Below are 26,496 nucleotides of genomic sequence, written 5' to 3'. Positions count from 1 at the left end.
ACAAACGCAAATTACCCACAGAAGGAAAAGCACTTTCACATGCCACACTGACAAAAGGTTTGACATTTCACCACATTGGTGAGGGTACCACGTGCTCTCATGTTAGAACACACCATATGAGTTTGTCAATATTTGACTCTTTGGGGGCCCGGAAGAGTGGCAGTTTCACACAGTCCATCCTACTGTGTTGGAGGGTAAATTGGAGTGTAATTTGGCAATTCCATCAAAATAAACATCCTGAACGCTTCTTGGACAAATCTGTATCATGTTGGAATATCTCAAAAGGATAATAGTTGAATGAATATTCATGATAGGAACACTTTATATGTCCATCAGCGTGGCTGACCACACCACATGCAACCCTCGGTGGAATCTGTGAAGCCACACAGAGATTGAAGAAGTCTTTTCTGGACCATGAGCGAATAACATCCAATTTGTTGTGTGTGTTGTATGTTACCGTTTTTTTCGAAAAAAGCTTTTAAAAAAGGTGGGGTGGGGCTGAGGTGTGTGAAATAGGACATGAATATTTATACGGGGAATATTTCTGGAAAAAACTCAGTGTGGCTCTGGGGGTTAAGGATCCAGCATCAGCATCGACTCTGTGGCAGCGTGGGTCTGATCCCCAGCCTAGCACAATGGGTTAAAGTTCTGGCATTGCCGCAGCTGTGGTGTAGGTCAAAGCTGTGGCTCGGATTCAATCCCTGGCCCAGGGAATTTACAGATGCCGCTGAAAAAGAACCCCCACCCCTGCCTCGCCAAAACCCCCCAAACTCAAGTTGTTTTGGGAAGAGGAATTGAGAGCCCTCTTCTGCATCGTTTGCATCTTGTGCCATGTGAATGTATTAACGTTTTTCAGCCCTGCCTCCTCCAGGGCCCTCCAGATTTCACCTAAATAATACTCGCACTGGGTCACTCCTGCCTCGGGCTGCTCCTGCGTGGGGTCTGTTCTCTACCCCAGGAGCTGAAAGCTGCGTGGGCAACATGTGGAAGCAACGGCGATGTTTCCAATTAGGACAGAATTTCTCTAAGTACATAAAATACATTAGAACAGGCCACACACACACACACACACACACACACACAACGTGCCTTGAAAGAGAGAGATGGTGGCAGAAGAGGATCAGTGGGTTTTTCAGGTATTCCTTGTGGCCAACTTGGCTCCAGGCCCCCAAATCGTTTCTGAATGTGACCCTGGAACATAGAGACTGTCAAACCCTCAACGTCAAACCACTGGCCATTAAAATTTATTACCTCAAAGATGAGGAGGACACCGCATTTTTAACAGGGGTCGAGGGTTTGTAAAATGTTCTCTCGCACCGTGTCGCTGCCGCAAAACTTACGCCTGTGGAGGAAAAACATTTTCAGCATGACGCTCATTTGCTTGTGGAAATGTGACCCCAGAAGAGTAAACAGCTTTAGGCCAACCCGCTAGAAGTCATATCCCTTTGACTGTCAAGCTCTGCCACACCAGGCAGGGTCCAAGAGGTCCTCACTCAGCAAAACCCACTGGAAAGCATCCTCCCCTCCTCTGGGTTTTGAATGAGCTGAGAAGGAATCGGCTCGGTCAGACCAAGGATTTTCGAAACCCAGGAAGTCTTGCTCCAGGGGACCTGCAGCTTTGGGTCTGGCAATGAGTGCCCAACCTGCCCAGAGGGTTCTTGTGCACTGCTTCCTGGACTGTACACTGTGGCAGCCACATTAGAAAACAGTCTGGCAGTTCCTCCAAAAATTAAATATAAAATTATTACATGACTTTGCAATTCTGCTCTTAAGCATCTACCCAAGAGAAAGGGAAAACACAGGTCCACACAAAAACTTGTGTACAAATGGTCCTAACAGCATTTTTCATAATAGCCCCAAAGGGGAAATAGTCTAAATGTTCATCAACTGATAAACAAAGAAATAAAATGTGGTACGTCTATATAATAGAATATTAGTCAGCAGTAAAAAGGGATGAAGTTCTTATATATGCTACAATATGGATGAAAGAAGCCAGTCACAAAGGACCATATACTGTATGATTCCATTTGCATGAAATGACCAGAATAGGAAAATCTATAGAGACAGAAAGTAGGTTAGTGGTTACCTAGTGAGGAGAAAAGGGATGGGGGATTAGCACATGATGGCGAATCGGTTTGGGGTTTCTTTTGGGGGTGATGAAATGTTTTAAAATTGACTATGGTGATGATAGTACAACTCTGTGACTATACTAAAAGTCGGTGAACTGTATACCTTCAACGGATGAAGTATGGGGATGATAACCCAATAAAGGTTTTTTTTTAAAAAAGATCATGGGAGTTCCTGTCACGGCTCAGCAGTTAATGAACCCAACTAGTATCCGTGAGGATGCAGGTTTGATCCCTGGCCTCACTCCTTGGGTTAAGCATCTGACGTTGCTATGAGCTGTGGTGTAGGCTGGCAGCTACAGCTCTTATTCGACCCCTAGCCTGGGAACATCCATATGCTGCAGGTGTGGCTCTGAAAAAAAAAAATTATGGAGAGTAGTCACTCCTGCAGGTGTGGGGCCTGGTCAGGATGGGGCTCCCACTTAACCATGAGAAGCAGGGCACTTCTGGCCTCCTCCTTCCCTTGAGGTGTCTTTGGCTAAGGAAGAGTGGTTGACCAAGCTAGCCCTCCCTCAGGGCTCAGCTTCAGAACGTAGCTCCTTGACAAGGCTGCCCTGACATGGAGTGGGGACTTGGGCATTTGCTCGAAGAGTGTGTGAGCTGTATTGCACTTTAAAAAAGTAACTCCACTTCTACCCCCACCCCCACCTAAATGCTGGAAATCCAGCCAGTTCCACAATGCAGCCCATTACCAGGACTTACAGACTCTTCAGGTGTGCGTCTGGCTGTGTGAGCAGGACAGGCATGGTGGAAAGAGGACTGGATTGGGCATCAGAGGACCTGGGTCCTCATGGTGCCTCATGCCTGTGCTCGGCTCTTGAGGATACGAACTGATGGTGCAGCTGCAGTGGCATCTGATCCTTCTAGCAACATGCTAAGGGGTCAGGAATATTACCAACTACCACCAGCACCTTAAGTCATGCAGCTGAGCAAGGTCTTATTGAAAACATTTCGAAGTCCAGTATTCTTCCCTCTAGCTTCCCATGTGGCCTTAGACTAGTTACTTGACTCTCCTATCTCCCTCCCCTCATCTTCAAATGAGAGCAGTGAGAGGTGACATCTAAGTTTCCTTCAGGCTTCTAACATCCTATTATTTTCTGATGATCCTCTTCTAAGATGGCCTTCTTTCTTTCCTTATGCTAAACACAGTTTTTCACTCTCCCACCTCCTACCAAGGAAGACTCTGTTCCCTTTGAGTGAGAAGAGCCTGCCGCTATGAGCTAGATCCCAATACATGCCATCGTCTCCAAACAAAGCAATTTATATTAATATCTGTACCCCAGCTGCAATTAACTTGGAGATTTCCTACCAGAATGGCTAGGTGTTTTCCTTAGGATTTAAGATAAAAGAGTTGTACATCTGCCTGTTTCTTGAATCTATGCCTTAACCACAGATGCCTTGCTCCTCTTAAGTTGAATTTGGCTTAAAGAAAAGGACTCATTTTTCAAAGTAAATTAGATGGACAGATGAAGAGTTGAGATGAATAGATGGGTAGATGAATGGATGGATGGCTGGATGGCCAGAAGGATGAGGTGACAGGTGTCTGGTTGGCTGGCTGTGGACGGGTAAGTGGATAGACAGAAAGGGCTGAACGAATGGATGGGTGGCTGGGTACATAGATGGGTAGGTGGATGTTTGGATGGATGTGCAAATAGATTAATAGTTAAATGCAGAAAATAAAACTTAGATAGAATAAAAGATACGCACTCAGTCTTGTCTTCACCACTTTGCACCATCACTTGGGAAGCCCCCAGTTCGGGGTGGAAGAAGTCTATTATATAGTTGTACCAGAGGAACTTGACCTTCTGGACTTTTCCAACATTGAGGTCCACATCGATGTCATGTGTATATCTTGCATTTGGTTGGAGGGAACCCCTGAAAACATAGACATAAAATGTTATATCAGTTGGATATATAAATACATGAGATAATAGCAGCCTCTCGTTTCTCCAAACAATGGCTGCTGTTGTTGGTTTTCTGAAAATAGGTTGTAGGACTTCACACATATCCAGGAGCTGCTAAAACACAAATGTACTTGGGAAGAATATACCTTTAAAAAATATTGGACTCTAGATTTCCACTGGATTATTTTGTCCCTGAAGGGAAGTTGAATATTTGGGGTGGCATATTAACCCTGTTAGTTCGGTATGGAACTAATTAATGCAACGTCTTATGTTCAAATATGCCTGTGGGTCACCAGAGGTCATTTGTTAGTCCTGCATATGTAGTGCAGGAAGTTGTCAAAGAAATTTAACTTAACATGAAAATTACTAGGTAAAAATTAGTCCAAAACCAAAATCTAATTTTACAGCACAGTTATGCATTCATGCAATTCACGTTTACCAAGCACCTCATATGCCCAGCAAAAGTAGGTGTTGAGGCTGCCATAGCAACGAGGTAGCTGGCCTCAGCCTTCCTGCCTCTGTATGTGTGTGGGATGGAGTGTGTGTGTGTGTTTGCAGGGGAGGGGGCTGGCATATAAATGTGTCTGGCTTATGGAGAATTTGATATTCCTAACACCCAAGTCAGCAAGCAATGACTGACATTCTAGGAGTTAGCAGTTGTCTTATTTTAAATTGTCAGTTCCCTCTCTGGGCCACCCACTCATGTATAAAATGCAGTGATTCAACTAGATGCTAAGACTTCCTTCCAGCTTTGACATTCTGGGATTCAATGGTTCTGTATAAGAGATGGCTGGATTATAAAGCAGTTCACCTCGATCTTTTATGAATACCCTATTACGGAAGGTATGGCCATTTCACTTTACTGTCAAACTTACTTGAAAATATCATACTGTTTTGAGTTTGCATTACTTCCATACAAAGCAATCCTGATGTATCCACGCACGTTCCTTTTTCCAGCCAGGGTGACAGATACCCTGTATCTCCAACCTGTACAAAAAAATCACAATCATTCAGTTAACTCCTATGGTTGAAAAAAAAATGACCCCCCAGAGGCAGTCTTTCCCAAGCTCTGAGTCCCCTGTGGGTGAGAGGTAAGGGGCAGTGTGAGTAATGATCTCCCTTAGTGAAGTTCAGGGTCCTAGGAATTCAGACTCTAGGTGAGGGTGAGGGTTTAGCACAATCTCTTGCCAATCCAGCAAGGTAGGTGCCCTGATGGATGAAGGGCCGCCGGTTACCACGCCTGTGGGCCCTTGGTACACGGCACTGGCCATCCCCAGAAAGGCCACAGGGAGAGGGAGAGGTTTGTGGCTAACATTTGGATAAACCACCTACTGTTCTTTTAGTTTTTTGCCATCTTCACATGCAATGGACATATTCTCAACAGAAAAACAACACAGATAAGTTAAAAAAACCAAAAACCCTTCATCAGCACCCAACCACTGGCCCTTCATCCCAGGTCTTTCCCTGAGGTCTCTATACTTAATCAAGTCTAGTGGTTCTCAAATGGGGTGTGTGTGTGTGTGTGTGTGTGTGTGTGTGTAGCTTGCCCCCTTGGGGACATTTTGCGATGTCTAGAGATGTATTTGGTTGTCACAGTGGGGGTGAGGTCGGGTGCCAGGTTGGGGAGTTACTAGCATCTCGTAGGTAGAGACCAGGGATCGGCTAAACATCCAGGAATGCACAGGACAGCACCCCCGCCCCCCAACAACAAATGGTCCAGCCCCAAATGGTGTGATGCTGAGAGATGCTGATCTAGAGCCTTCTTTGAGCATTTACGCAAACATGTATGTGTACAAAGGAACAGAGGTTCCCCCTTCTTTAAATAATATGTGCTGTTATTCTCTATTCTCTCCACCCATCCCCACTCCAGAATGATTCAGCCCCCTTCTCTGTCCTGCCCTGTGTTCCAGAAAGCTCGCCCCCTCGCCCCCAGGATCCTTGCAGTTTGGGTTGGATTTAGCCAGCAGGAGGCTTACCCAGGAGATGAGAAGATCGGAGGAGCAGGTGGACTTAGCTGGGAGATGAGAAGGCAAGAGGAGCAGGTGGAGGTGTTGGGGTCCTTGCTCCCTCCTTGCTCTAGAACCAAGGGTCTGGCAGTAACTCCCTCCCTCCCAGGAGCCCCATAGCCACCAGATTCCGGGTGCCTCAGTTCCCTTGCTTGTTCCTTTAACCCTGCCCACACCTCTAAAAGTAGACCCCTCGATAAAGTCTCTTCATTTGAGCCACGTGGATGAGCTCTGTCTACAGTTGGGACCCTGACTGATACATGATGTTTTGCAGGCTGTTTGGTCATCTGCCTTTTCACTTAATATGCCTTAGAGGTTTTCCCTCTTCTTTTTCACTTTTACCTACAGTATTTGGTTGATTACCAACTGGGGGGCAGCTAGGTTGCTCCCCCCAAGCTCCTGGTATTAAAAACCGTGCTGCAGTGACCATCCTGGGGTGCACATTCTCATGCCCATATTTTCCTAAAGTACCTTCTGAGAAGTGGAACAACTGGGTTAAAGGAGTATGCATATCAGAATTTATAGAGACGGCCAACCTGTTATCTTTCATGATAAATGCTGTGAGGAGTACATAAATATTGGATGTCAAAAGTGTTTCATGACGTGCTATACACATTTTTTTTTTAAATTTTTGCGTGTGTGTGTGTGTGTGTGTGTGTGTGTGTGTGTTTAGGACTGAACCCATGGCATATGGAGGTTCCCAGGCTAGGGGTCGAATGGGGAGTTTTAGCTGCTGGCCTACACCACAGCCACAGCAACTCGGAATCCGAGCTGCGTCTGCGACCCACACCACAGCTCATGGCCACACTGGATCCTTAATCCACTGAGTGAGGCCAGGGATCGAACCTGGTCCTCAGGGATACTAGTCAGATTCGATTCTACTGAGCCACGACAGGAACACCTACATACATTTTTAAAAATGTAAAGCTCCCTTGGAAAAGAATTGCTTTTCTATTCAGCTACCATGTGATATTACTTGTAAGAAATGAATCTTGATCATTTCAAATCTTGTTCCAGGAGACTTCTTGATTTACAGTGACTTTGCCCCATTCCCCCTCTCCGTTACTGGATCCACCCTTCCTGCCATGGGGGTGGGCGGACATGTGACCCAGCCTGGGCCAGTCACTGTACTTTATTCCATTGATCAGGATTATTGGTTGAAGAAGTAAACTCGAAACTCAGGACAAATGCCATTCTATTGTCCTTCCATTATAGCTTAAACTCAGAGTTGAGTTTCTGTCGATTGCCACCGAGGGTCCTCATAGGGTTGTTATGCTTTTTAAACTATTTGTAAGAATTTTTAAATGAGTAAAAGGTAAACTTACGAGTAAAGTTACCACTGTCTCCTGTGTTCAGGAAAAACGTTTGTCCCACGGCACTGGTTTTCCCCTGAAATTGGTCAGCATAGTGCCCCATTTTGGGGCATCCCTCAGCTGGACAAGGAAAACATTTATTCTAGTGAAAGAAAACAGTTGGTCTGTGAGTCATAGGCCTTTCACTCACTCAATCAACCCACCTCCTTAGGGCATCCTTCTACCCACCTATCCACCCATCCATCCTTCCATCCACCCCTCATCCATCTCCTCACCTACCTATCCATCCTTCCACTCAGGTATCCATTCTACCCCCATCTCCCATCCCCTGATCCACATGGGCATACATCCATCTACCCAGGCATCCACGTGGCCATTGGGAATTTTCCAGAATGAACAGTTGGGGATGTAGGGAAGGCCCAGCACAGTTCAGGTCTGGAATGTTCCCCTCCTGCCCATCCTACTCCTGAGAGGAAGGATCTGTGAGGCTCGGCATTTCCAGGACCTCTTCTTATTAGCTGTAGAGTTGCACCTCTGTTCTGTTCCAAGCCACAGGGACAAACCCACCACCATCAATACCACAAACACATCCTCCCCGCCCCCCTGGTGTGACCCACCTCCTCCTCCTGGAACTCATTGTAGGAGGCACATGGGTAGCCTAGGAAGCCATCGGGGCTGAAGATACTGCTTGAGTAATACTTGTAGCTTCGCAGGTGATTGCAAGCTGCAAAGTCTTCGATGCCTGAGAAAGCAAAGGCCATAGGGGCTCACAGGAGGCATTAAACTTTTGAAGCCTGAACCACTCTGACCGAGTGAGGAATCACCTCCACATTTCACACGTGGGGGGTGGTGCTCCTGAACACCTGGGTCACAACGCCAAGTGTCTACCATTGACTTTGACATCCTCTGGGGCAGGTGGAAAATGTGGAGGCTTGTTTAATAGTGTGGTTGGCCAGAGATGCTTCCTTTTCCTAGCACTGTCCGTCTTCTGGGGAGGTCCTCTTCAGGACTAGGCAAATGTTGGGGAGTTACAGCTCTAACACCGTTGTCTGATCCTCGGAGGGTCAGGCATGTATTGTAAACGAATGATGAGGGCTTGGGGACTCTGCGGAGGAGTGAGAAATGTGTGTATATATGCACACATACATACATAGTATGATGAATATATTTTTATAAATATATACATATATTTTAAATAAGTATATACATATATATTTATATATATATATATATATTTTTTTTTTCTCTTTTACAGTTGTACCTGCGGCATATGGAAGTTCCCCGGGCTAGAAATCCAATCCAAGATGCAGCTGCCAGCCTACACCACAGCCATGGCAACACTGGATCCAAGCTGAATCTGAGACCTATGTTTCAGTTTGCAGCAATGCCAGATCTTTAACGCACTGAGCGATGCCGGGGATCGAACCTGCATCCTCACAGACACTATGTCGGGTTCCTGACCCACTGAGCCACAATGGGAAATCTCTCTCTCTCCCTTTCTCCTTTTCACGTGAAGCAAACTTTTCTGTCTTGGTCTCAGGCTGAGAAATTCCTCCTTCTTACTTTTCTAGGCACAGGGTAAAAGCAATAGAGAACAAGGTCCCCATGGCCTCTGACCATACTTCAGCTGCATTTTATTTACTGTCTTTTCTTTAAACCAGAGTCCTCTTATTTGGGAAATTATTTTTTCATTTCTCCAGCTCCTTGGTACAAAATCTTTCATGGAGTGAGACAATGTGACCCTGGCGTATCTGGGGACCCTTTCTTGGGGGGGGGGAGGGTGGTCTGGGGCTTCATCCAGGAAGGTAGGAAGGTAGCCTTTTGTGCTGGGGGGGGAGGATTAGCTCTCCCCAGCCCGGGTTCGGCGTGCCCCACACCAACACTCATTACCAGGAAACAGAACCCAGTTCAAACTTAATTATTTCTTTCATCCAGAATCGTTGCCCAGGGATTCTGTAACAGAAGAGCAAGGGGACTTAACTGTCCCTCAGTGACCACGCCTTGGTGACCGGGAGTGCCACACGATAGCGCACACTCCAGGGTCCCGGCCATTCTCTGCTCATCGCCTCTCTAATTAAACCTGGGCTCCTTCCTATTATGTGTGCCTTGCGTCACTTCTGGGAGGGGGAAGCCTTCAGTGTGACTCTGGTGTCCTTTCAGGGAGCGGAAACGTCCCTGGAGTTACCCAGTGCTGAGCAGAGAGGAGGTCAAAACTCCACCAACTGCCGGTGGAGGTTGGCTGTTGTTTGATCTACTCTGCTATCTCACAGGAAGCACAGGCACTATTACAAGGCTACAGAGGACCATTCAGCTCAGCATAACAGACTGGACTCAGAGCATGCTTCGGGCCAGGTCCCACGCTGGGTTCTGAGGAGGCCAGGATGCCCATGACAGAGCCCTCGGCCTTGGGGGACTCCCAGCTCAGAAGAAGAAACACTAAAATGAGACAATCACAGACTCAAAGTCCCACGTTCAGGGAGGAGGGCGACACCTGTTCCCAGAGGAGGGGTGACAGGGGTGGCCAAAGGCCAGAATGAGCCACAGCTAATGGAGATGGTGCTTTAGGGGTCCTGAACCAGTTCTCGGGAATGAGAAATACACACAAGGCTTATCCCCCAGACCCCCAGGCCCCTGTGCCCCCCCCATTGTCCATGCATGTCCTCCCCCTCCCCCATTGTCTTCTCATCAGCTCAGTCCCTTTCTATTCCTAGCACCTGACGACAGCAAATGGCAAGAAAGACAAAACCTTTTAGATCTTTGTTTACAACCTGCAGTTCTTCAAGGAGCTCACCCTGAAGGAAGGATGGGGGTCAAAGCTAGAGCTGGGTACCAGCCAGTGCACCAGCCCACATCTCAGCATCCTGATAAGGGGGCAGACGGTGCAGGCTATGTGTGTGGTCAGGCTTGGAAGCCAGAAGTGGGGCGTCAATACAGGGTGGCCTTGGGCAAGTTTTATCACTTTTCTCATCCGGTTTCCTTGTCTGTAGAATGGGGCTAACCAGAGTAACTATCTCAGGCCACTGCTGTGACAATGCCTGGCACCGACCACATATCCTGCCTTCTCCCCACGTGGAGCAGCTGCTGTCTCGTTCTCTAATTTACGTACCTTCCCATATTCCATTTACATCAACGATGGTTGACAGGGTATTTTTCTGACATCCAGGCATTTCCTTTCCTCCATTTGGGTAGAAATCCAGATGGCCCACCTTTTGGCTCATTCCGAAACCTGAAACATTGGCAGCAGAGTTGAGTGGGGACAGAGGTGGTCCCAGAGTTAGGTGGTGGCCACCGAGAGCATTCAACTTCTGCCAGCTGGAGCCAGAGCCTTCTTGATAAGTTCTCCTCACAGTACAGCCACCCTGGCTCTGCAGAAAGTTCTCAGAGATGAGCACTTAGCAAGACGAGTAGGGAGGAGAGCACAGAGGATGTAAGATGAGGGGGAAGGTAAACTCTGGGAGAGTTTGCACATGTGTGTATTTGTATGTACCTGTTTTGGGGATACCCTAAAGGACAAGATGTCCTGATGCCATTATGCGCCAGAAGACACATAGCATGGTGGGTGCAATTTTTTTTTTTGTGTGTGTGCTTTTTAGGGCTGCACCTGAGGCCTATGGAAGTTCCCAGGCTAGGGGTTGAATTGGAGCTGCAGCTGCCGGCCTACATCACAGCCACAGCAATGCAGGATCCCAGCTGCATCTGCGACCTACACCACAGCTAACTCGGGATCCCCAACCCACGGAGCAAGGCCAGGGATTAAACCCGCATCCTCAGGGATCCTAGTCGGGTTCGTTACCCCTGAGGCACGATGGGAACTCCACAATTTTTAATACTCTATTCATTTTCAAGTTTTGATTTCTGCATCATAGTCTTGTACAGAGACCACATACAATGTATTGTTTTGTTGAGAACCATAGCATAAATGCCGGGCGGTTTGGATCTTGAAGCACACAGACCTGTGATCACGTTCTGATTCTACTTACAGACTGTGGTGATCTTGGGCAATTACTTGACCTTGTTGACAGTTCACAGTTTCTCATCTAGAAACTATGATAAGAACAACACCCACGTTTTAGGGTTGTTACGATGAATGAGCTAATGCGTACAAAACATTCAATGCAGCACATGGTAAATGCTCCATAAGTGATGCCAGCATCATCTTCAAAAACATACCCTTCATCAGCTCATTCCATGAGTGGTTATGTAAGAAAATACTGAAAAGAGAACGTTGGTTTTAGAAGAATTAAATTAAGGGCTATAGTTAACCTCTAACAAAACAAACTGTAGCCATAGCTTTGAACAAAAAAAAAGAAAGAAAGAAAAAGAAAAGAAAAGAAAAAAAGGAGTGGGATGGATGAGGAGTTTGAGGTTGGTGGATACAAACTGTTACACTTGGAATGGATGGGCAGTGGGGTCCTACGTTACAGCGCAGGGAACTGTGTGTGATTGGGTCACTGCTGTATGACAGCCATTGAAGAAACATTGTAAATATACTATAATTTTAAAAAGTTCCATATTTGGTAGATAATCATAGTAATTGGATCCAATAAAATGTTCCTTTATGCAATGGTGTTATTGAGAAAGGAAGGGTCTTCCACGTTTATTGCTCTGGTAAACCATTTTGAAAGAAAATTTCCTAAAATACTATTATATACTATTTTGACTTCTTTACTAATTTTATCTGATAGTAAAAAAATTAACTTTGCATTTTCCAAGTACAAGTCAAACATCAATAATAAGTACAACTCTGGATATTGACAGACTAGGGGAGGACAGAGTTTGGAGACTGCGTGAGCCTTCCGTAGGGAGAGCAGAGCCCTTTGTCCTTCCTGGGGCTTCAGGCGAATAGCACAGGCACTGTACTGGCTGCTTGTGCGTGGCTGATACCCATTTTGACTCACTGGTGCCCTAACTGTTCCTGAGGTTAACCATTCTGCACACCGCCCTGTGATAGGTGCTGGCGGGAAGGGCAGCAGGGGGCTCATGCCCCGGCCTGCGCTCATCGGGTATAGCCCTGGTCACCAAGAGGTGGAGTGAGGAACTCACCTAGGAAAGGGATGAAGGGAGCAGAGTCTGTGTGAATCACATCCACAAACATGGCATCGGACGGGTCCAGCCGAACCTCCTCGGGTGTGTTCTGGAAGCATGGCTGAGCTGGATCCAGCCCTGAAAGGGGGAAAATGGACAGAGAGGCCACCCTCTAAGACAAAACAGGTCCCCACAAACTCCACAGGGGTTCTTGGGCAAAGGGCCCCACAGCCCAGCAGCCACACTTTGGAGAACTGGGTCTGTGGCTTTTGGTCTGCTTGGGAGAGAGGCTGGGACAGGAGGACTGGAAGTGGGGTGGCTGCCTGTGGAAGAACATCCAAGAATCCCCACTGCCTGGCTCCACACGGGAGCATGATGGTGCCCTTGCTCCCCTCGTCTCCCTTTTTTTTTTTTTTTGGTCTTTTTAGGGCCGCACCCCTGTGGCATATGGAGGTTCCCAGGCTAGGGGTCTAATTGGAGCTGTAGCCGCTGGCCTATGCCAGAGCCATAGCAACACCAGATCTGAGCCACGTCTGTGACCTACACCACAGCTCACAGCAACGCCGGATCCTTAACCCCCTGAGCAAGGCCAGGGATCGAACCCGCAACCCCATGGTTCCTAGTCAGATTCGTTTCCGCTGCGCCACAGCGGGAACACACCCTTCTCCTTTTTTCCCCCTCCATTTGGCCACTGCTCTCCAAGATTGTGAGTTTCCTGGCCTGGCCCAGCTCGTCCCTAGTCTCTGAGCCCCACACTCTTCACACTGTCTGTTCTCTGGAGTCTTTGTCCCCAGCCGGCTGCTCACTTCTTCAGGTCTCCCTGAATCTGGATCTCTCCCCTCCAAGACCCCCTTGCAACAGCATCTCTGCATGGAGAACTTAGCCTCTCCTTTCCTGGTCATTCCCTCCTCATTGTACGAGATCCTTTTGCTTTTGTTAATTCTGCTTTGGATTTTATTTGCCTACTTAGTTTTCTGCCTCCTGGACTAGACTGTGGAGATTTCCCGAAGCAGGGGTGTACCCAGTTCACCTTCAAAGAGAAGCAGAGGGTGGAAGGAGAATGGCACCAGGGACTCGGTGACGTACAGCTAGTGCTGGTTCTGCTCAAGGTCAAATGCCTGTCCTCCCTGAGCTCAGTTTCCTCATCTGGAAAGTGGGACTAACAACAATGATCCCTGCCCCCGCTTTCTGGGTTACTGTGAAAATCCTATGACAATCCCATGAAAAGAAGTAAGAGAAAGGACATTGCAAAGTGAAAAATTCTAGGTAAACATGATCCCTTTATCCTTCACCCAAAGTCTAGCCATGAGCAAAAGACACATTCATTAAATGTTGAAGTGAACAGTGTGCCAAAGTTACATACTGATGTTGTGTCTGTCTTGTGTGCCTTCAGTTTGCCTAATATTTCTTTCATTCATTTACTCTTTCATTCATTGACCGAGCCCCTCTTATGACAGGTGTCAGCTAGCAACTTTTCTTTTCTGCTTGTGACTGGCACAGCAAAGACATTCAACTAATATTTGTGGAACTGATGAATTGAGCTTTTTTAAAAGTCAGCTCACATTTTTTTTTGTCTTTTTAGCTATTTCTTGGGCCGCTGCCCCAGCATATGGAGGTTCCCAGGCTAGGGGTCGAATCGGGGCTGGAGCCACCAGCCTACGCCAGAGCCACAGCAACGCGGGATCCGAGCCGCATCTGCAACCTACACCACAGCTCACGGCAACGCCGGATCGTTAACCCACTGAGCAAGGGCAGGGACCGAACCCGCAACCTCATGGTTCCTAGTCAGATTCGTTAACCACTGCGCCACGACGGGAACTCCCAGCTCACTTTTTTTTTTTTTTTTTTTTTAACGTTGCCATACTCTAGCAACAATAACCCTGAAATCACGAACTTCATGTGTTACATTTTTCTTTTTTAATAAATGAATTTTCGCTTAAAATCATGTATTTTCTAAAACACATGAAAAAAAAGTATATGGACCGTTATGTTTTGAAGTCCCCTGCATCACCTAAAATCAGTTCCAGAAGGACCAGAAGGGGCGCCCTCGGCCGTGGCAAGTGCACAGACCTCCCTTCCACCGCCCACCCTCTTGGCTGCGCGCCCGCCGCGGCTCTATCCGCGCACCTACCTGTGAGCCTGCCCACGTGGCCCCCCAGCCTCCTGCCCGCCTCCGCGGCCGTGTGCGCGCCCAGGCTGTGCCCGATGAGGTGCACGTTCTCAGGGTTGTAGCCAAACTTGGTCTGCGGAGGGCGGGATGGAGCGTCAGGTCCCAGAGGACCGGGTGGGGACGCGCGCCTTTTCAGAAATCAGGAATCCGGGCAGGACCCCGGGGCCGGGTGTGCGCTAGAAACACCGGAGGAAACACGGGAGGAACCACCCCGGCTCCCGGCCCAACCTAGGATAGGGCGATCCAGCCCCCCGGGGGCCACAGTCTGTGGGTCTTGGGGTCTGTTCGGCGCGGGGTGGGGCAACTGTGCTGACCAGCGGCCACCGGGTCAAGTGCAGGCCGCCTTGGCCGGGACTGGACCTGCGCCGCTGGCTCCCACTGCTGGCCTCCCACTGCTGGGCTCCAACCGCCTAACTCCCCGCCCCGCTCCCGGGGCGGGGCTGGGCTAGGCTGAGGAACGTGGGTAGTGGGCCTGGCAAGGGGGTTCTCCAGAATCGACCTTCCAGAAGGCTGTTTTGGGGCCCTTCCCTGAGAATGAAGACACATCTGGGCTGAGAACGGCCAAGCAGGCCAGCCTGCTCTCTACTTCCCAGAAGAGCCTACAAGGAAGGCATATTTCTAAAGGGGAAACTGAGGCTCTGGGAGGTTAGGCTGCCTCAGGCCCCACAGCCAGGGATCTTCAGGACAAACCCGGAGGGAGAATGCTTGCAGCTTCTTGTAGCAAAGGCCGTCGTTGGGCTCCCAAGCTTCTGGGCCCTGGGCCTGCTGACCTGTCCCCAGGCTGCCTTTGGGTGCTACCCAGGTGCTAGCCTGCCCCTCTGCCTGCCCCCTACCCGCAGGATGTGGCCCAGGCAGGGTTTACCGACAGCCCTTGAATTAAGAAAGCTATCTCGGCTCCCACGACCCGAGTGTTGTGCACAGCTTGGGTGTATCGCGTCAGGGCCCCACGTCTCCAGTCCACACAGATGCAGTTCACCTTCTCCACTTTAAACATTTTCTGGGGAAGACAAACAAGAGGGAGAAACCAACTGATTAACAGCCACAGGTGGCACACTGCAGAGATAGGAATTCACATCCATCAATTGTCCAGCTGGTGTCAGAGCTTTAATAGTCCTCCCACTTTTCCTAATGCTTGCCACCATGCTACCAACTGTGAATTTCTATTCCCACTTAGCAGATGTGGACACTGAGGCCAGGAATGGCGTGACTTACAGATGGTCATTGACACAACCAGGTCAGAAAGATGACGTTTTAGATAACGGGTTATCCAGCTACTACCTGAGTGCCAAATCCACCTGCTTTTATAAAGTTTTCTTGCAAACGGCCATATCCATTTGTTTACAGATTGTCTGATTCGATGATAAGTTGAAACCGTATGTCCCACAAATGCTAAAATATGTATTCCTTGCTCTTCTATAGGAATGTTTACAGACCCTTATACTAGAGTTGAAGCCTCAGAGACGCCGTTTTTAGGTTCCCAGCAATGCTTTGATGGGTGATAGACAGTATTAAGGGAAAAGTTCAATAAGATAAAATTTAGACGGTGCTAGGCTACGGTTCTCTCAGATACAGGCATCTTTTGTACCATGTGATGTGACCCAGGCGCAGATACTGGCCCCTTGAGAAAAGAAGCATCAGAATGGGCTGCCTTATATCCTTTGTTCATCCGGGGAGGCCCTGGACTGCATTTTGAGGTCGGGAGAAGCTGGCAGGAGGGCAGGGCATCATGGTGGGCCACATGCCCCTGGCTCTCCCGTTTCCAGGTCCACACAGCCTCCTTCTGGGACTCAGAGGGCACGTGTGAACACCCAGATTCAAGAGGAGCAGAGAGCCTATGGGCAGAAGCTGCCCTCGGTCTACCCTGGGCAACCTAAGCCTCCAAAAGCCATGCGTGGCCATCTCTTACAGGCTAAATCTGTAGACACACAGGATTGTGGCATCTGTGGGCAGAAGGCCTGCTTTTACATTCCACCTCTGGATTCAACTTTAGGCAAGTATTGAACTGTGTTTGTTTGGTTGTTTTTTTTTTTTCTTTTTGTCTTTTGTCCTTTTAGGGCTGCACCTGAAGCACGTGGAGGTTCCCAGGCTAGGGGTCTGGCAGTGCTGTAGGGTATAACGTTTTAAGTATTTTTTACGTTGCCTAGAGCATTTCTATAAACCATCAGAGACAGATGCCAGATAATTTTCTGTAGTCTCCACCTCCAGGACTTTCTGATTGGATGCTAGATCTTTTCAGCTTCCTAAGGAGATGTTTGGCTAGAGGTTGGTGGGTTGGGAGAACTTGACACTGGGTGCCCCTGAGAAGCTGAGTTTCCTCAGTGGTTTTAAGAAGGACCCATCTCCCCGTAGAGGTTATACTTTCCCAGCGTCAGGGGCTGTGGCATTTGACTCTGTGTGCTGGGTGCTAGTCTCACCAGGCCAGGAGGTTGGGCACCTACCTTGCACATTTCAGAGGGCCAGCTATCCTCCCCCTTGTCTATGAAGCCGTGGATGATGAAGCGTGTCTTGCGGTCCAGCTGGAAGTTTGAAGCCTCAATGGTGTCCAGGTTAGTGATATTGATCAGCTGGTTAAATTAGAAAATGACAAATTTTAGAGTTCTCGTTGTGGCTCAGTGATTAATGAACCCAACTAGTACCAATGAGGACGTGGGTCCGGTCCTTGGCCTTGATCACTGGGTTAAGGATCCAGCGTTGCCATGAGCTGTGGTGTAGGTCGTAGACATGGCTCGGATCCTGTGTTGCTGTGGTTGTGGCATAGGTTGGCAGCTACAGCTTCGATTGCACCCCTAGTCTGGGAACCTCCATGTGTCATGGGTGCGGCCCTAAAAAGGCAAAAGACAAAGAAAAAAGAAAATGATGAATTAGAATGTTGGCCTTTCTGAACCACAGACCTGTTAAAGGTAGTTCCCTCAAGACAGGAGTCACAGGTTCGATGCTCATGAAGTTGGGTCAGGCTAGATGAGGAGTTCCTGACCTGGGGTCTGAAGATAAAATTCAGAAAGTCCAAGTTTATGGACTTTCTATACTGAAATACAGCATTTTTATTTGTTGTGAAATTGAGCAACAAACCACAGTAGTCTTAGCAACACTCTGTTACCAATAAAAGTTGCAGGTATTTTCATGTCCTATTTCCATTGTTGCAGATATCTTAAAAAAATATCATTTGGGAGTTCCCGTCGTGGTGCAGCAGAAATGAATCTGCCTAGGAACCATGAGGTTGTGGGTTGGATCCCTGGCCTCACTCAGTGGGTTGAGTATCTGGCGTTGCCGTGAGCTGAGGTGTAGGTCACAGGCGCAGCTCGGATCCAGCCTTGCTATGGCTGTGGCTGTTGCTGGTAGCTGTAGCTGTGATCTGACCCCTAGCCTGGGAACCTTCATATGCCGTGGGTGTGGCCCTAAAAAGCAAAAAAAAAAACAAACAAAAAACAAAAAACAAAAAACAAACTCATTTGTACTCATTGCTATTTAAAACTACAGAAGTTATTACACCCCCCTCAGACCTTGTCATTTAATGAGATAATAAAGTAGCACATATAATATTATATTTCATGTTTATCTTTCTTAATGTTCTGATAACTGTTTTCCAATATTATTAGTATCCTTTGTAATACAGTGTATTTTATTTTATGCATTTAAAGCTCCTCTGGCTCCTCTGAGCTGCATCTGCTCTTATGCTTGAAGCTTTTGGCCCAGGGGTTTTTCAGCTTTTTCTGCACCAGGACCTCTTTGGCCATCTGGGGATACCTGTGGGCCCTTTCTTAGGATTTTTTTTTTTTTTGGCAAATTAAAAACAATTTGTTTTAATTTATTTTTTTAAATGAGGACTCCAGCTGTGGAGTTTGTCTCCTAGAATCCCACAGTAGGTGACCTTGGGGACCTCTAGACAGACACCTGGCTCTCTCAATCTTGGTCTGGGGCTGGAGCTGCGAGTGGCTCGAATTCTGAGCAAGTTCTTCCTCTTCACTCCTGAGCCCCTGGCAGAAGCCTGCTGGCCTCCACCTGGCAGGTCTGGAAATAGAGGGTTGTGCCGAGAGTCCCCAGCTTTTCTCTTTTGTGGTTACATGTTCCCTGTCTCCCATCTGTCTTTCTAGCTCCTGAGAAAGGATTTACATCGCCTGAGATTCTTAGCTTTGAGGGACTTCTCTCTGTCCACTGCCCAGTGTGGAAGGAAAACAGACTCTTCCAGGGATACGTCAGGCCTGGGTTTCTCCATAAAAGCTGCTCATACCCTCTCCTTCCCAGGAACAGGGTTCTAACCCTGGGAAGCCCCAAAGTTCTATGCACCAGTGTGTGAATGTGTCAGGTCTAGGTTGGGTGCCTGTAGATTTCATCAGATAGGCATGGGCAATTATGATCCCGAGAGCTAAGATGGCTCTAAGCCTAACACTGGTGAGGAATCGCCATCTAGAAAGTTCCAAGGCAGTGAATTATTCCTTAGACAACCATGTGACGGCTCCAGGGTGGGCACCCCAATCCCCCGCCATGCGGTCACTCCATGCCCCTCTTACTTGAAAGTTATTTGGATTCTCATTAGTGTACAGAAGAAAATGGGTGTTGATGTCCTTGGGGGCCCAGGGAAATAACTTGAAAGGCCAATGAAAGGTCCTGGCCCATGGTTTTTCATCGGAGAAGCAGCCGAAAGGTTGATAGCAGATCTCCTTTCCTGGGGCAGGAAGAGGAACAAACAGGACACTTGTGAGGTTCTGAGAAGGGGCAGTGTCATCTTAGCTACACAGGAGGACACAGCAGGGAGCAGCCCAGGGCTGGTGAAGGCCAGTGCTTGTCTTTGTCTTTGCTGTCAGTGTTCCCCAAACTTCTGTGGTGATAAGAACTCCTGGGGGCTGGGGGGAAAATGGGTGTGTTAGGTATACACAATCCCAGAGCCCTTCTGTAGAGATTCTGATTCAGAGGGGTCTGGGAAGGGAGCCCCCGAAAAGGTATATTTAATAGGTGCCCCTTTTCATCATGCAGGTTGAGGAATCACTGAGAATTCCTGGGAAGCTTCAGCCTTAGAACTACTTTTACCCAGAAACTCCCAGCTGGCCATTTACATCCACTGGTCAACGATCAAGTATTTAGGAGGTGCCTAGGAATGCCATGGCACAGAGGTACTAAGGAGCCTTGAGGTCTTTGTTGCATCTGGCAAAGGCTGTGCACACAGTAGGCATTCGTGGGCCCTTGTCCAATCCTCATGTCTTCATGTCTCCCTTTATGCACCATTTTTTCCAAATGACCCTCTGCCATTTCAGATCTCCCTGTTGTACTTTAAAAAGGTAAATGTCTTAAGAATAGGGAGAATTTATTTTTGCATCATACTGTATATACTAGGGGTTCAACACATGCAGTTGATGACTAAGTAACCCCATCTGAATCTGAGGGTCCTTTCTTTAGTCTCTGACGCAACATTTTCACAATTATGTCGCCTTTGATGTAACTGGGGATGACATAATTTCCAATCCAGAATTACAATGGATCTTCCCTCTAAGCCTTCCTTAACTGCTCAGCTAAGAGTACCAAATGTTGGTCATTCATTCAAAAATTGGTAATAGTTAATATTTGTTGTTTACTGTGTGCTAGATACCACACTAGCTCTCTTTACTACTTTTAGTCCTTTTTAGCCTCCAAACAGCCCATGAGGAAGGAATTAGCATTACCTCTACTTGACAGAAGAGGAAACTAAGGCACAGAGAGACAAAGTAAGCCACCCAAGGTCACAGCCAGTGGTGGAGCCAGGATATGAACCGAGAGGCTCAACTGGGAACCCAAGTAGGAACTAGGGAGCCACAAACACACAGATCCAAACGCTGCCCTGGAAGAGAGGAAATCTCACTGGGAAAGAATAATGAGAGCTTTGAGTTCATTCTTGGAAGAGGACATAGTCCCACAGGAAGGGCTGCAGCAGCATTGCTTCAGGTGGTAAATGCAGGGACTTGAAGGCCAGGTTGAGACACCTGGGCTGTCAGGTGGATAGTGGGGAAGGGTGGGGGGTGTTGAGCTGGTGAATAAGGAGCAGGCTGTGTTCCCTGAAGGTGTTTAGAGGAGCCACATGTAAGAGGCTCAGATGCAGGAGCACCTGGAATGCAGGGGCTGTGGGCCTGGAGAGAGAGGGGTGTTCTGACCTTCGATGGCGCTGGAAGTCAAGGCAAAGGTGGGGCAATGGGGTGGGGTGGCTTCTGAGCCTGGTTTGGGACAGATGAGTTTGAGGCACGGAGGGGAGGCCCTGGTGGAGCTGCCTGGGACTTGGGAGGACTGAGCAGGAGGTTTGGGGGGATGGGGCAAGGGGGTGACCCTGAGGAAGAGAAAGATGAGGAGGGTGCCCAGGAGTGACCTCTGGGGATGCCCATGTCTGGGGCAGGGGGAAGCAGTAGATCAACGCATGAGACCAAGAGGGGTTGGGAAGGCCTGCGGAATGGCCGGACCCCACCCAAGGGCTTTGCTGTCAGAGGCTGGGTCTTGCCGCAAGGCCAGGATGAAATTCCAGAAAGGCAAGAGGGGACTGGGGCCAAGCTGGGGAGACAAGGCGGAAGAGTCTAGATGAGAAGAAAGCCCTTGCAGGGCCCGGAGGAGACAACGTCTGCTCTTGGGGAAAGTAGGCCCCAGCAGGGTTTGGGGGCCAAGCCAGGTGGTGAGAGTTCTGGCTGATGGGAGAGGAGGTGAGACGACCTGGCAGCGTGGAAAGAGTGCACCTGTGAGGAGGTGGGGGGATGGGAATAAGCAGGTTGGGGCTCTAGGGGCTTTGGTGGCAAGGGAGGTTGTTTTTTTGTTTTGTTTTGTTTTTTGTTTTTGTCTTTTTAGGGCCATGGCATGTGGAGGTTCCCAGGCTAGGGGTCGAATCGGAGCTGTAGCTGCTGGCCTACACCACAGCCATAGTAACTTGGGATCTGAGCTGCATCGGCATCATCTCACAGCAATGCCAGATCCTTAACCCACTGAGCAAGGCCAGGGTCGAACCCACACCTCATGGTTCCTAGTCGGATTCGTTAACCACTGAGCCATGAGAGGAATTCCAGGACATTATTTTGTTTTAGGACAAGTAGAACTTGGGTTTCTGCATCTCCTCTGGACAGAAGCCAGAGGAGAGGGCCAGCTGGAGCTGGAGGGTAACCATGAGAGAAGTGAAAGGGGGGCTGGGAAGGGGGCTGGGGACACAGGATGACAGAGCTATGTGGCTTAGTCTGCAGCCCTGCGCTTGTCCATGTCCAGTGGCTCAGGGTATTGGGGGCCTGACAAGAATGCCCCACTTCCCACCGGCCCCCGCTGCCACTTCTGCCACCAGCTCACAGCCACTGGCACCTCTGCAGGAGGAACAGGACCAAGGCGGATGAAGACCTGGGATCATCCGTGTTGAGCATGGTGCCCTGTGTTTGCCAGATTCAGCACTCCCTGAATGGTGGTGATTGTTGTTGAAATAATGACAATGCTATTAATTAGGATGATAATAATGATGAGACCCCAGTCTGTCTTACCCAAAGGCCAGCCCCAGGCACTTTCTCCCCCAAGGCATGGTGACAGCATCCTCACCTCTGACTGTGGCCAGCAGGAGAAGGCCGATGGTCCAAGAGGGTAGCATCTTCGTGGATGAAGCAGAGATGCGCACGGAGACCCAGAGGCACAGGCACGAGGCTGGCGGACAGGGAAGGTGGCCCTCAGCACACACGGGACTGTGTGTGAAACAGAAGCCCAGCCACCGGGGACCAGGGGGCCCTCCCTCTAGGCGGCCTCCCTCCTGAGGCTGAGGCCTCCTTGCACACAGGGAGTTGGGCAGTGCCTCTCTCTCGGACCCAAGACCCAGGGTCGTGCCACTGCAAATCTCCCCTGTTCTGGGCCAAGAGCCCCTGGCAGCCCCAGTGCCGCATGCTCCCTGTCCCTGTGTGGCCATGACTTACTGTGCAGCCTCAGAGCTTCCACTGGCAGCCTGGCAGGTTGGTCCTGGCCTTTTATAACTAGACTTTATCCTCTGGATTCCTCTGAAAAGAGGTGGGTGGGCAGGGGGAGGGGCAGATAGGGCTCTGTACAAACCTGCTTTGAAGCTAGGTTATCATAAACACATAAAGCTTGCTCAGCGGGGGGAGCAGGACTGTTTATAAAGGAGATTGGAGAAAAGGGAAAGTGGCTTTATGGGATGGAAAAGGGCTCTATTAATTGGAATTTACAAGTACAGTTGCCAAGTGATGAGGCCAACACCAAGCTGTAGTCCCTCCCAAACAGAAAGCCCAAACTCATCTCATTGCCCTGAAGAGACCAGCAGAGCTATGCAGGAATGGTTAGCCCCAAGGTTGCTGTTCCGTGGAAGAAAACTGTTTTTGAAGATAATGGCCCTTGGTTACTTTGAGGGTGGGGTGGGTGGAGAGCATCTTTCTAAAGAACTCAGCAGATAATGAAAACCTGCTGGCGGAGATGTTCAAATATAGTTTTGTTTAGAAACAATATAGTCAATTATAAAAGCATTTCTGAGCCCCATGGACTGGACTTTGACCCAGAGATAAGAAGGTTGGAAGTGTTTTCTTTCCTTAGGTGCTGAGAGGAGAACCTGGGTGACTAGCCAGGTGCTGCCCTGCTGTTTTTAACAGTGACATGTAATTTAGATGGTCCAAAGTGTATAACTCTTGTTTAAGACTTTGGTACAGTTTTAAAGTGTTTTGACATATGTATTTGCCTGTGTATATGCCCCAGATTGAAAAGCATTTCCAACATCCAGAAGTTTCCTCCATGATCCCTCTACCACCCCCCTAACAAAGCTCTGACTTCTATCAACATAGATTGGTATGGTCTCCTCTGGAACTGCACATAAACGGGATTATACTGTGTGTGCTGCTTAGAGTCTTGCTTTCTTTCACACAAGACAGTTTGGTGATTCATCCCTGTCCTACTCGAATCAGTAGTTGGTTCCTTTTTATTGCTGCGTTCATATATTTCAGTGTGAATCTATTACAGCTGGAGTATCCATTCTGCACTGATGGACACGTGAGTTCTTTCTGGTTTGGGGCTGTTATGGAAAATGCTGGGGACATTCTAGTCTAGTACCAGTCTCTGGGTAGACATACACTTGTTCCTCTTAAGTTTGTCTCCAGGAGTAGAATTGCCAGGTCCTGGGGTGTGTGCATGCTTAGCTTTAGGAGAGGCTGCAGAGCACGCTTCCAAAGTGATCGCGCCTGCACAAACTCTAGCCACAGCTGGGGGTGAGTTCCAGTTGTTCCATAGTCTACCCCTGCCCCTGGGTCAGTCTCAGAAGCACTAAGGTTGCCTGCAATTTCCTGAGGGTTTCAAGGATGAAAATGCCTTCTTTTTTGTGAACCCCCCTTCTGAGAATTCCAAGGCCGGAGGTGAGCAGGGTGGTGCTGAGGGAAGCCAAGGAATGAACTTCTCTGTCTCAAGTGGGCTTAAGAAAAGTCAAGGTTTGTGGAACCAGGAAAGTGACGATGGACCTGAGCGGGTCACCTATGCCTCAAGGATCCCAAAGCCCAATGTTGCTGCCCCACAGCCCCTGGAGGTGTCCTGCCACTGAGGGAGGAGGTTAGTCTAAGGCCTAACACCATGCTCATAAAGAACCCTACTGAGGAGCCTGGGATGGTGATATGAGGCAGAATGGAAGCCCTAGGTCCTTGACATGGGACCAGTGGATGCCTGCCACTCTTGGGAAAACACACAAACCCTTACCAGGATTCAGCGTTACCTGGACCAGTGTTATCTGGACCTTCCCTCCCCTCCCTCACCTTGAGTCTCCCTCCTGGAACTCCAGGCACCCTCTTGGAAGCGCCCATCTCGGAGTCTTTGCATATTCTGTTTATTCTTCCTGGAGCACGCTACCCTCACGCTTTCCCTGCACAAACTGAAGTTATCTCTTAGGGCTCAGCTTAAATGTCACATCCTGGAAAACGCCTTCTGCAATGCCCATGGTACAACCAGACCTTTCTTGATACTGCTTATCATGTCCCTTATTTCTTCTTCCATGAAATGTACCCAAGTTGACCATTGTATTTCAGTAATTGTTTGTTTAGACTTTAATTGATGGCAGGGTCAAGGTCTATAGTGTCATTTATGTCTCCAGAGCCTAGGACAACTGGCCAGTACTAGGTGATCAATAAACAACTGCTGGATGGAAGGATAGGACATAGGGGGCTAATGGCTTGCTGGTTAACTTCCAGATCGCTCCTGCTTTCTCCTTCCTGCTCTGTGGCTGCTGTCGCCTCCCTGTCCTCCTTGCTCTTGGCCTTCTGGTTGGTTTTAGTCAGTTGGAGGCACCATTGGGAGATGAGAGGGTGGGAGGAGGGAGAGGTTGGGGTATTTCTCCCCTAGATGCCCTCCCTTAGGTGCTGTGGTCCCTTGTGTGCTCTGCTTATTTCCTGAGGGCTCCTCTTAAGTAGTTCCTTCCCAAGGCCCCAGCTCCTTCCAGACACTCATGACAGCGTCCTCCCTCCATGTTCCAGACTCCTGGGCAATTGGAGCTTTCAACTGTTGCAGATCCCTGGCACTCGGGTGGGTTCCTTCATCCCTGTTCACATCTCTAGAAATGGTCCCTTGGATGAGTCTGTGGAGTGGGCCATCTCTCGTTCCTGGGGCCCGGGGACAGGTGCTCTTAGCCACGGGACATCCTCTGAGAGACATGGCTGCAGTGGTTCAGAGGCCTGTGGTCCTTCTGGAGGGATTAGCTGGGCCTCGGGCATCTCCCTTTCCTGACTCTGGGCTCTGGATCACATAGGTGCTTTGGTTTCACCATCCATTCTGAAAGCAGTCAAGTCTTTCTGTGACTTGTTGCCATTTTGGACAAAGGTTTAGTAAGATATTGTCAGATAATCTGTGGGTCCTATCGTCCATGCTCTCCTGGCTCCAGCCACAGAATGCCAAGGAATCAGGGCGAGCTTCTCACCTGAGTGGCCAGTGCATTCCATCTGGTCAACAGCCACCCGAGGGGATGGAGCTGGAAAGAGAGGGAAGGGATGTAGTTCATTTAGTCAAGAAATAATCTTTGTCACTTCCAGGTCATGAGGCTCCGTTCTAAATGTCAAGGGCAGGTTATGGTCACCTCTGTCCTCAAGGGACTCACTGAGGCAGATTTGTTCAATACGAGGGGAGATTTTCCAAAGGTTAGAAAGAGATTAGAGGTGGCGCGAAGCCAAACATCAGATGGGGGTTGACTTAGGTGATCTACTTCTAAGGTACCCCTGCCTCAGTCATCAGTGGTTGGGGACAGACCCACTGGGGGATCCTGGGCAGTCCCAAGCCTGTCTGGTCTCTGTGGCAGGGTAGCCCAGGGTAGGCCAGCAGGGCCCACATTGCCTCCCACTTGGTGGCCCGTGGCAGGGCCAGCTCAGCTCCGTGCTTGTGCCTGGAGGCCTGAGGTTCTGCCAACTGCCTGCCCCGGGAGGGGAAGGAAAGCCGGCACCTGTGGGAAAAGTCAGTCACTGGTCACATGTTAGCAGGTGGCAGGATTGGGGCCTGGGGAGCCTTGTCAGCTGGCCCAGCAGCTGCCCAGGGGAGGCGGGGGGCTTGGGTCCTCCTTCCCCTGCCCCCTGAGGCCTCTTGAGACCTGTTCCTTCCTTGCCTTCATCACCTCTTTTATCTGTCCCTTCCCCTTGCCCTGAGGTGTGGGTGTCACCTCTCTCTAGGCCACTGCATCAGCACCCCCCCAACAGCTTCCTCCTGGCTCTAGGCTCTAATCCTGGGGGCGCTCTTGATGCCCTTAGATGTGTGCCTCACGTGTTTGTTCATTTATTCATGTTCAACTTCTTCATGTTCATGTTTATGTGGCCAAGCGTGCTGGCTGCTCTTCAGCTTTGAGGGTACAGCACTGAACAGAACATCCTTTCTCTGCCTTCACAGGATGGAAGGTCCCTTGGGGCACAGTGACTGCCTAAAATAAATACACTATTCTAAAGGATCAAACGAGCTCACAAGGAAAGGCACGTTGATGCGGGCTTGTACTGGGGCTACATCATTTGGGCTCTAAATAAA

At 49.0% G+C, this 26,496-nt stretch overlaps 1 protein-coding gene across 3 annotated transcripts; it reads right to left on the bottom strand.

Annotated features, from left to right (window-relative positions):
• Window positions 1–1,216: 1,216 nt before the first annotated feature.
• LOC125116394 (pancreatic lipase-related protein 2) lies at window positions 1,217–22,484 on the bottom strand. 3 transcript variants are annotated; one of them, XM_047761584.1, is made up of 13 exons: window positions 22,431–22,484; window positions 22,066–22,167; window positions 19,053–19,207; window positions 16,983–17,108; window positions 15,407–15,541; window positions 14,506–14,617; window positions 12,393–12,512; window positions 10,456–10,575; window positions 7,967–8,091; window positions 7,362–7,491; window positions 4,906–5,017; window positions 3,834–4,001; window positions 1,217–1,342 (listed from the first exon to the last, which is right to left on the bottom strand). In XM_047761584.1, the coding sequence occupies exons 2-13, from the start codon at window positions 22,112–22,114 to the stop codon at window positions 1,279–1,281; spliced, it is 1,416 nt and encodes a 471-aa protein (XP_047617540.1). In that variant the 5' UTR covers window positions 22,115–22,167; window positions 22,431–22,484; the 3' UTR covers window positions 1,217–1,278. The 3 variants fall into 3 exon arrangements, with proteins under 3 accessions (XP_047617540.1, XP_047617541.1, XP_047617542.1); XM_047761585.1 differs by having other exon boundaries at window positions 22,066–22,205; window positions 22,431–22,461; XM_047761586.1 differs by lacking the exon at window positions 22,431–22,484 and having other exon boundaries at window positions 1,217–1,335; window positions 3,830–4,001; window positions 22,066–22,114.
• Window positions 22,485–26,496: the final 4,012 nt, after the last annotated feature.

Source organism: Phacochoerus africanus, chromosome 15 (assembly GCF_016906955.1).
Source record: "Phacochoerus africanus isolate WHEZ1 chromosome 15, ROS_Pafr_v1, whole genome shotgun sequence".
NCBI classification, from domain to species: domain Eukaryota; kingdom Metazoa; phylum Chordata; class Mammalia; order Artiodactyla; family Suidae; genus Phacochoerus; species Phacochoerus africanus.
This window is presented reverse-complemented; position numbering and strand designations above follow the sequence as displayed.

Bases quoted from the DNA above. Each gene is read 5' to 3' on its own strand.
- LOC125116394 (XM_047761584.1), bottom strand. From the start codon at position 22,114: ATGCTACCCTCTTGGACCATCGGCCTTCTCCTGCTGGCCACAGTCAGA. The intron at 5,018-7,361 runs GTAAGTTTACCT...TTTTTTGTACAG, and splicing joins AGACAGTGGTAACTTTACTC to GTTGGAGATACAGGGTATCT. The intron at 1,343-3,833 runs GTGCGTATCTTT...TTTCCTCCACAG, and splicing joins AGTGGTGAAGACAAGACTGA to GCGTAAGTTTTGCGGCAGCG.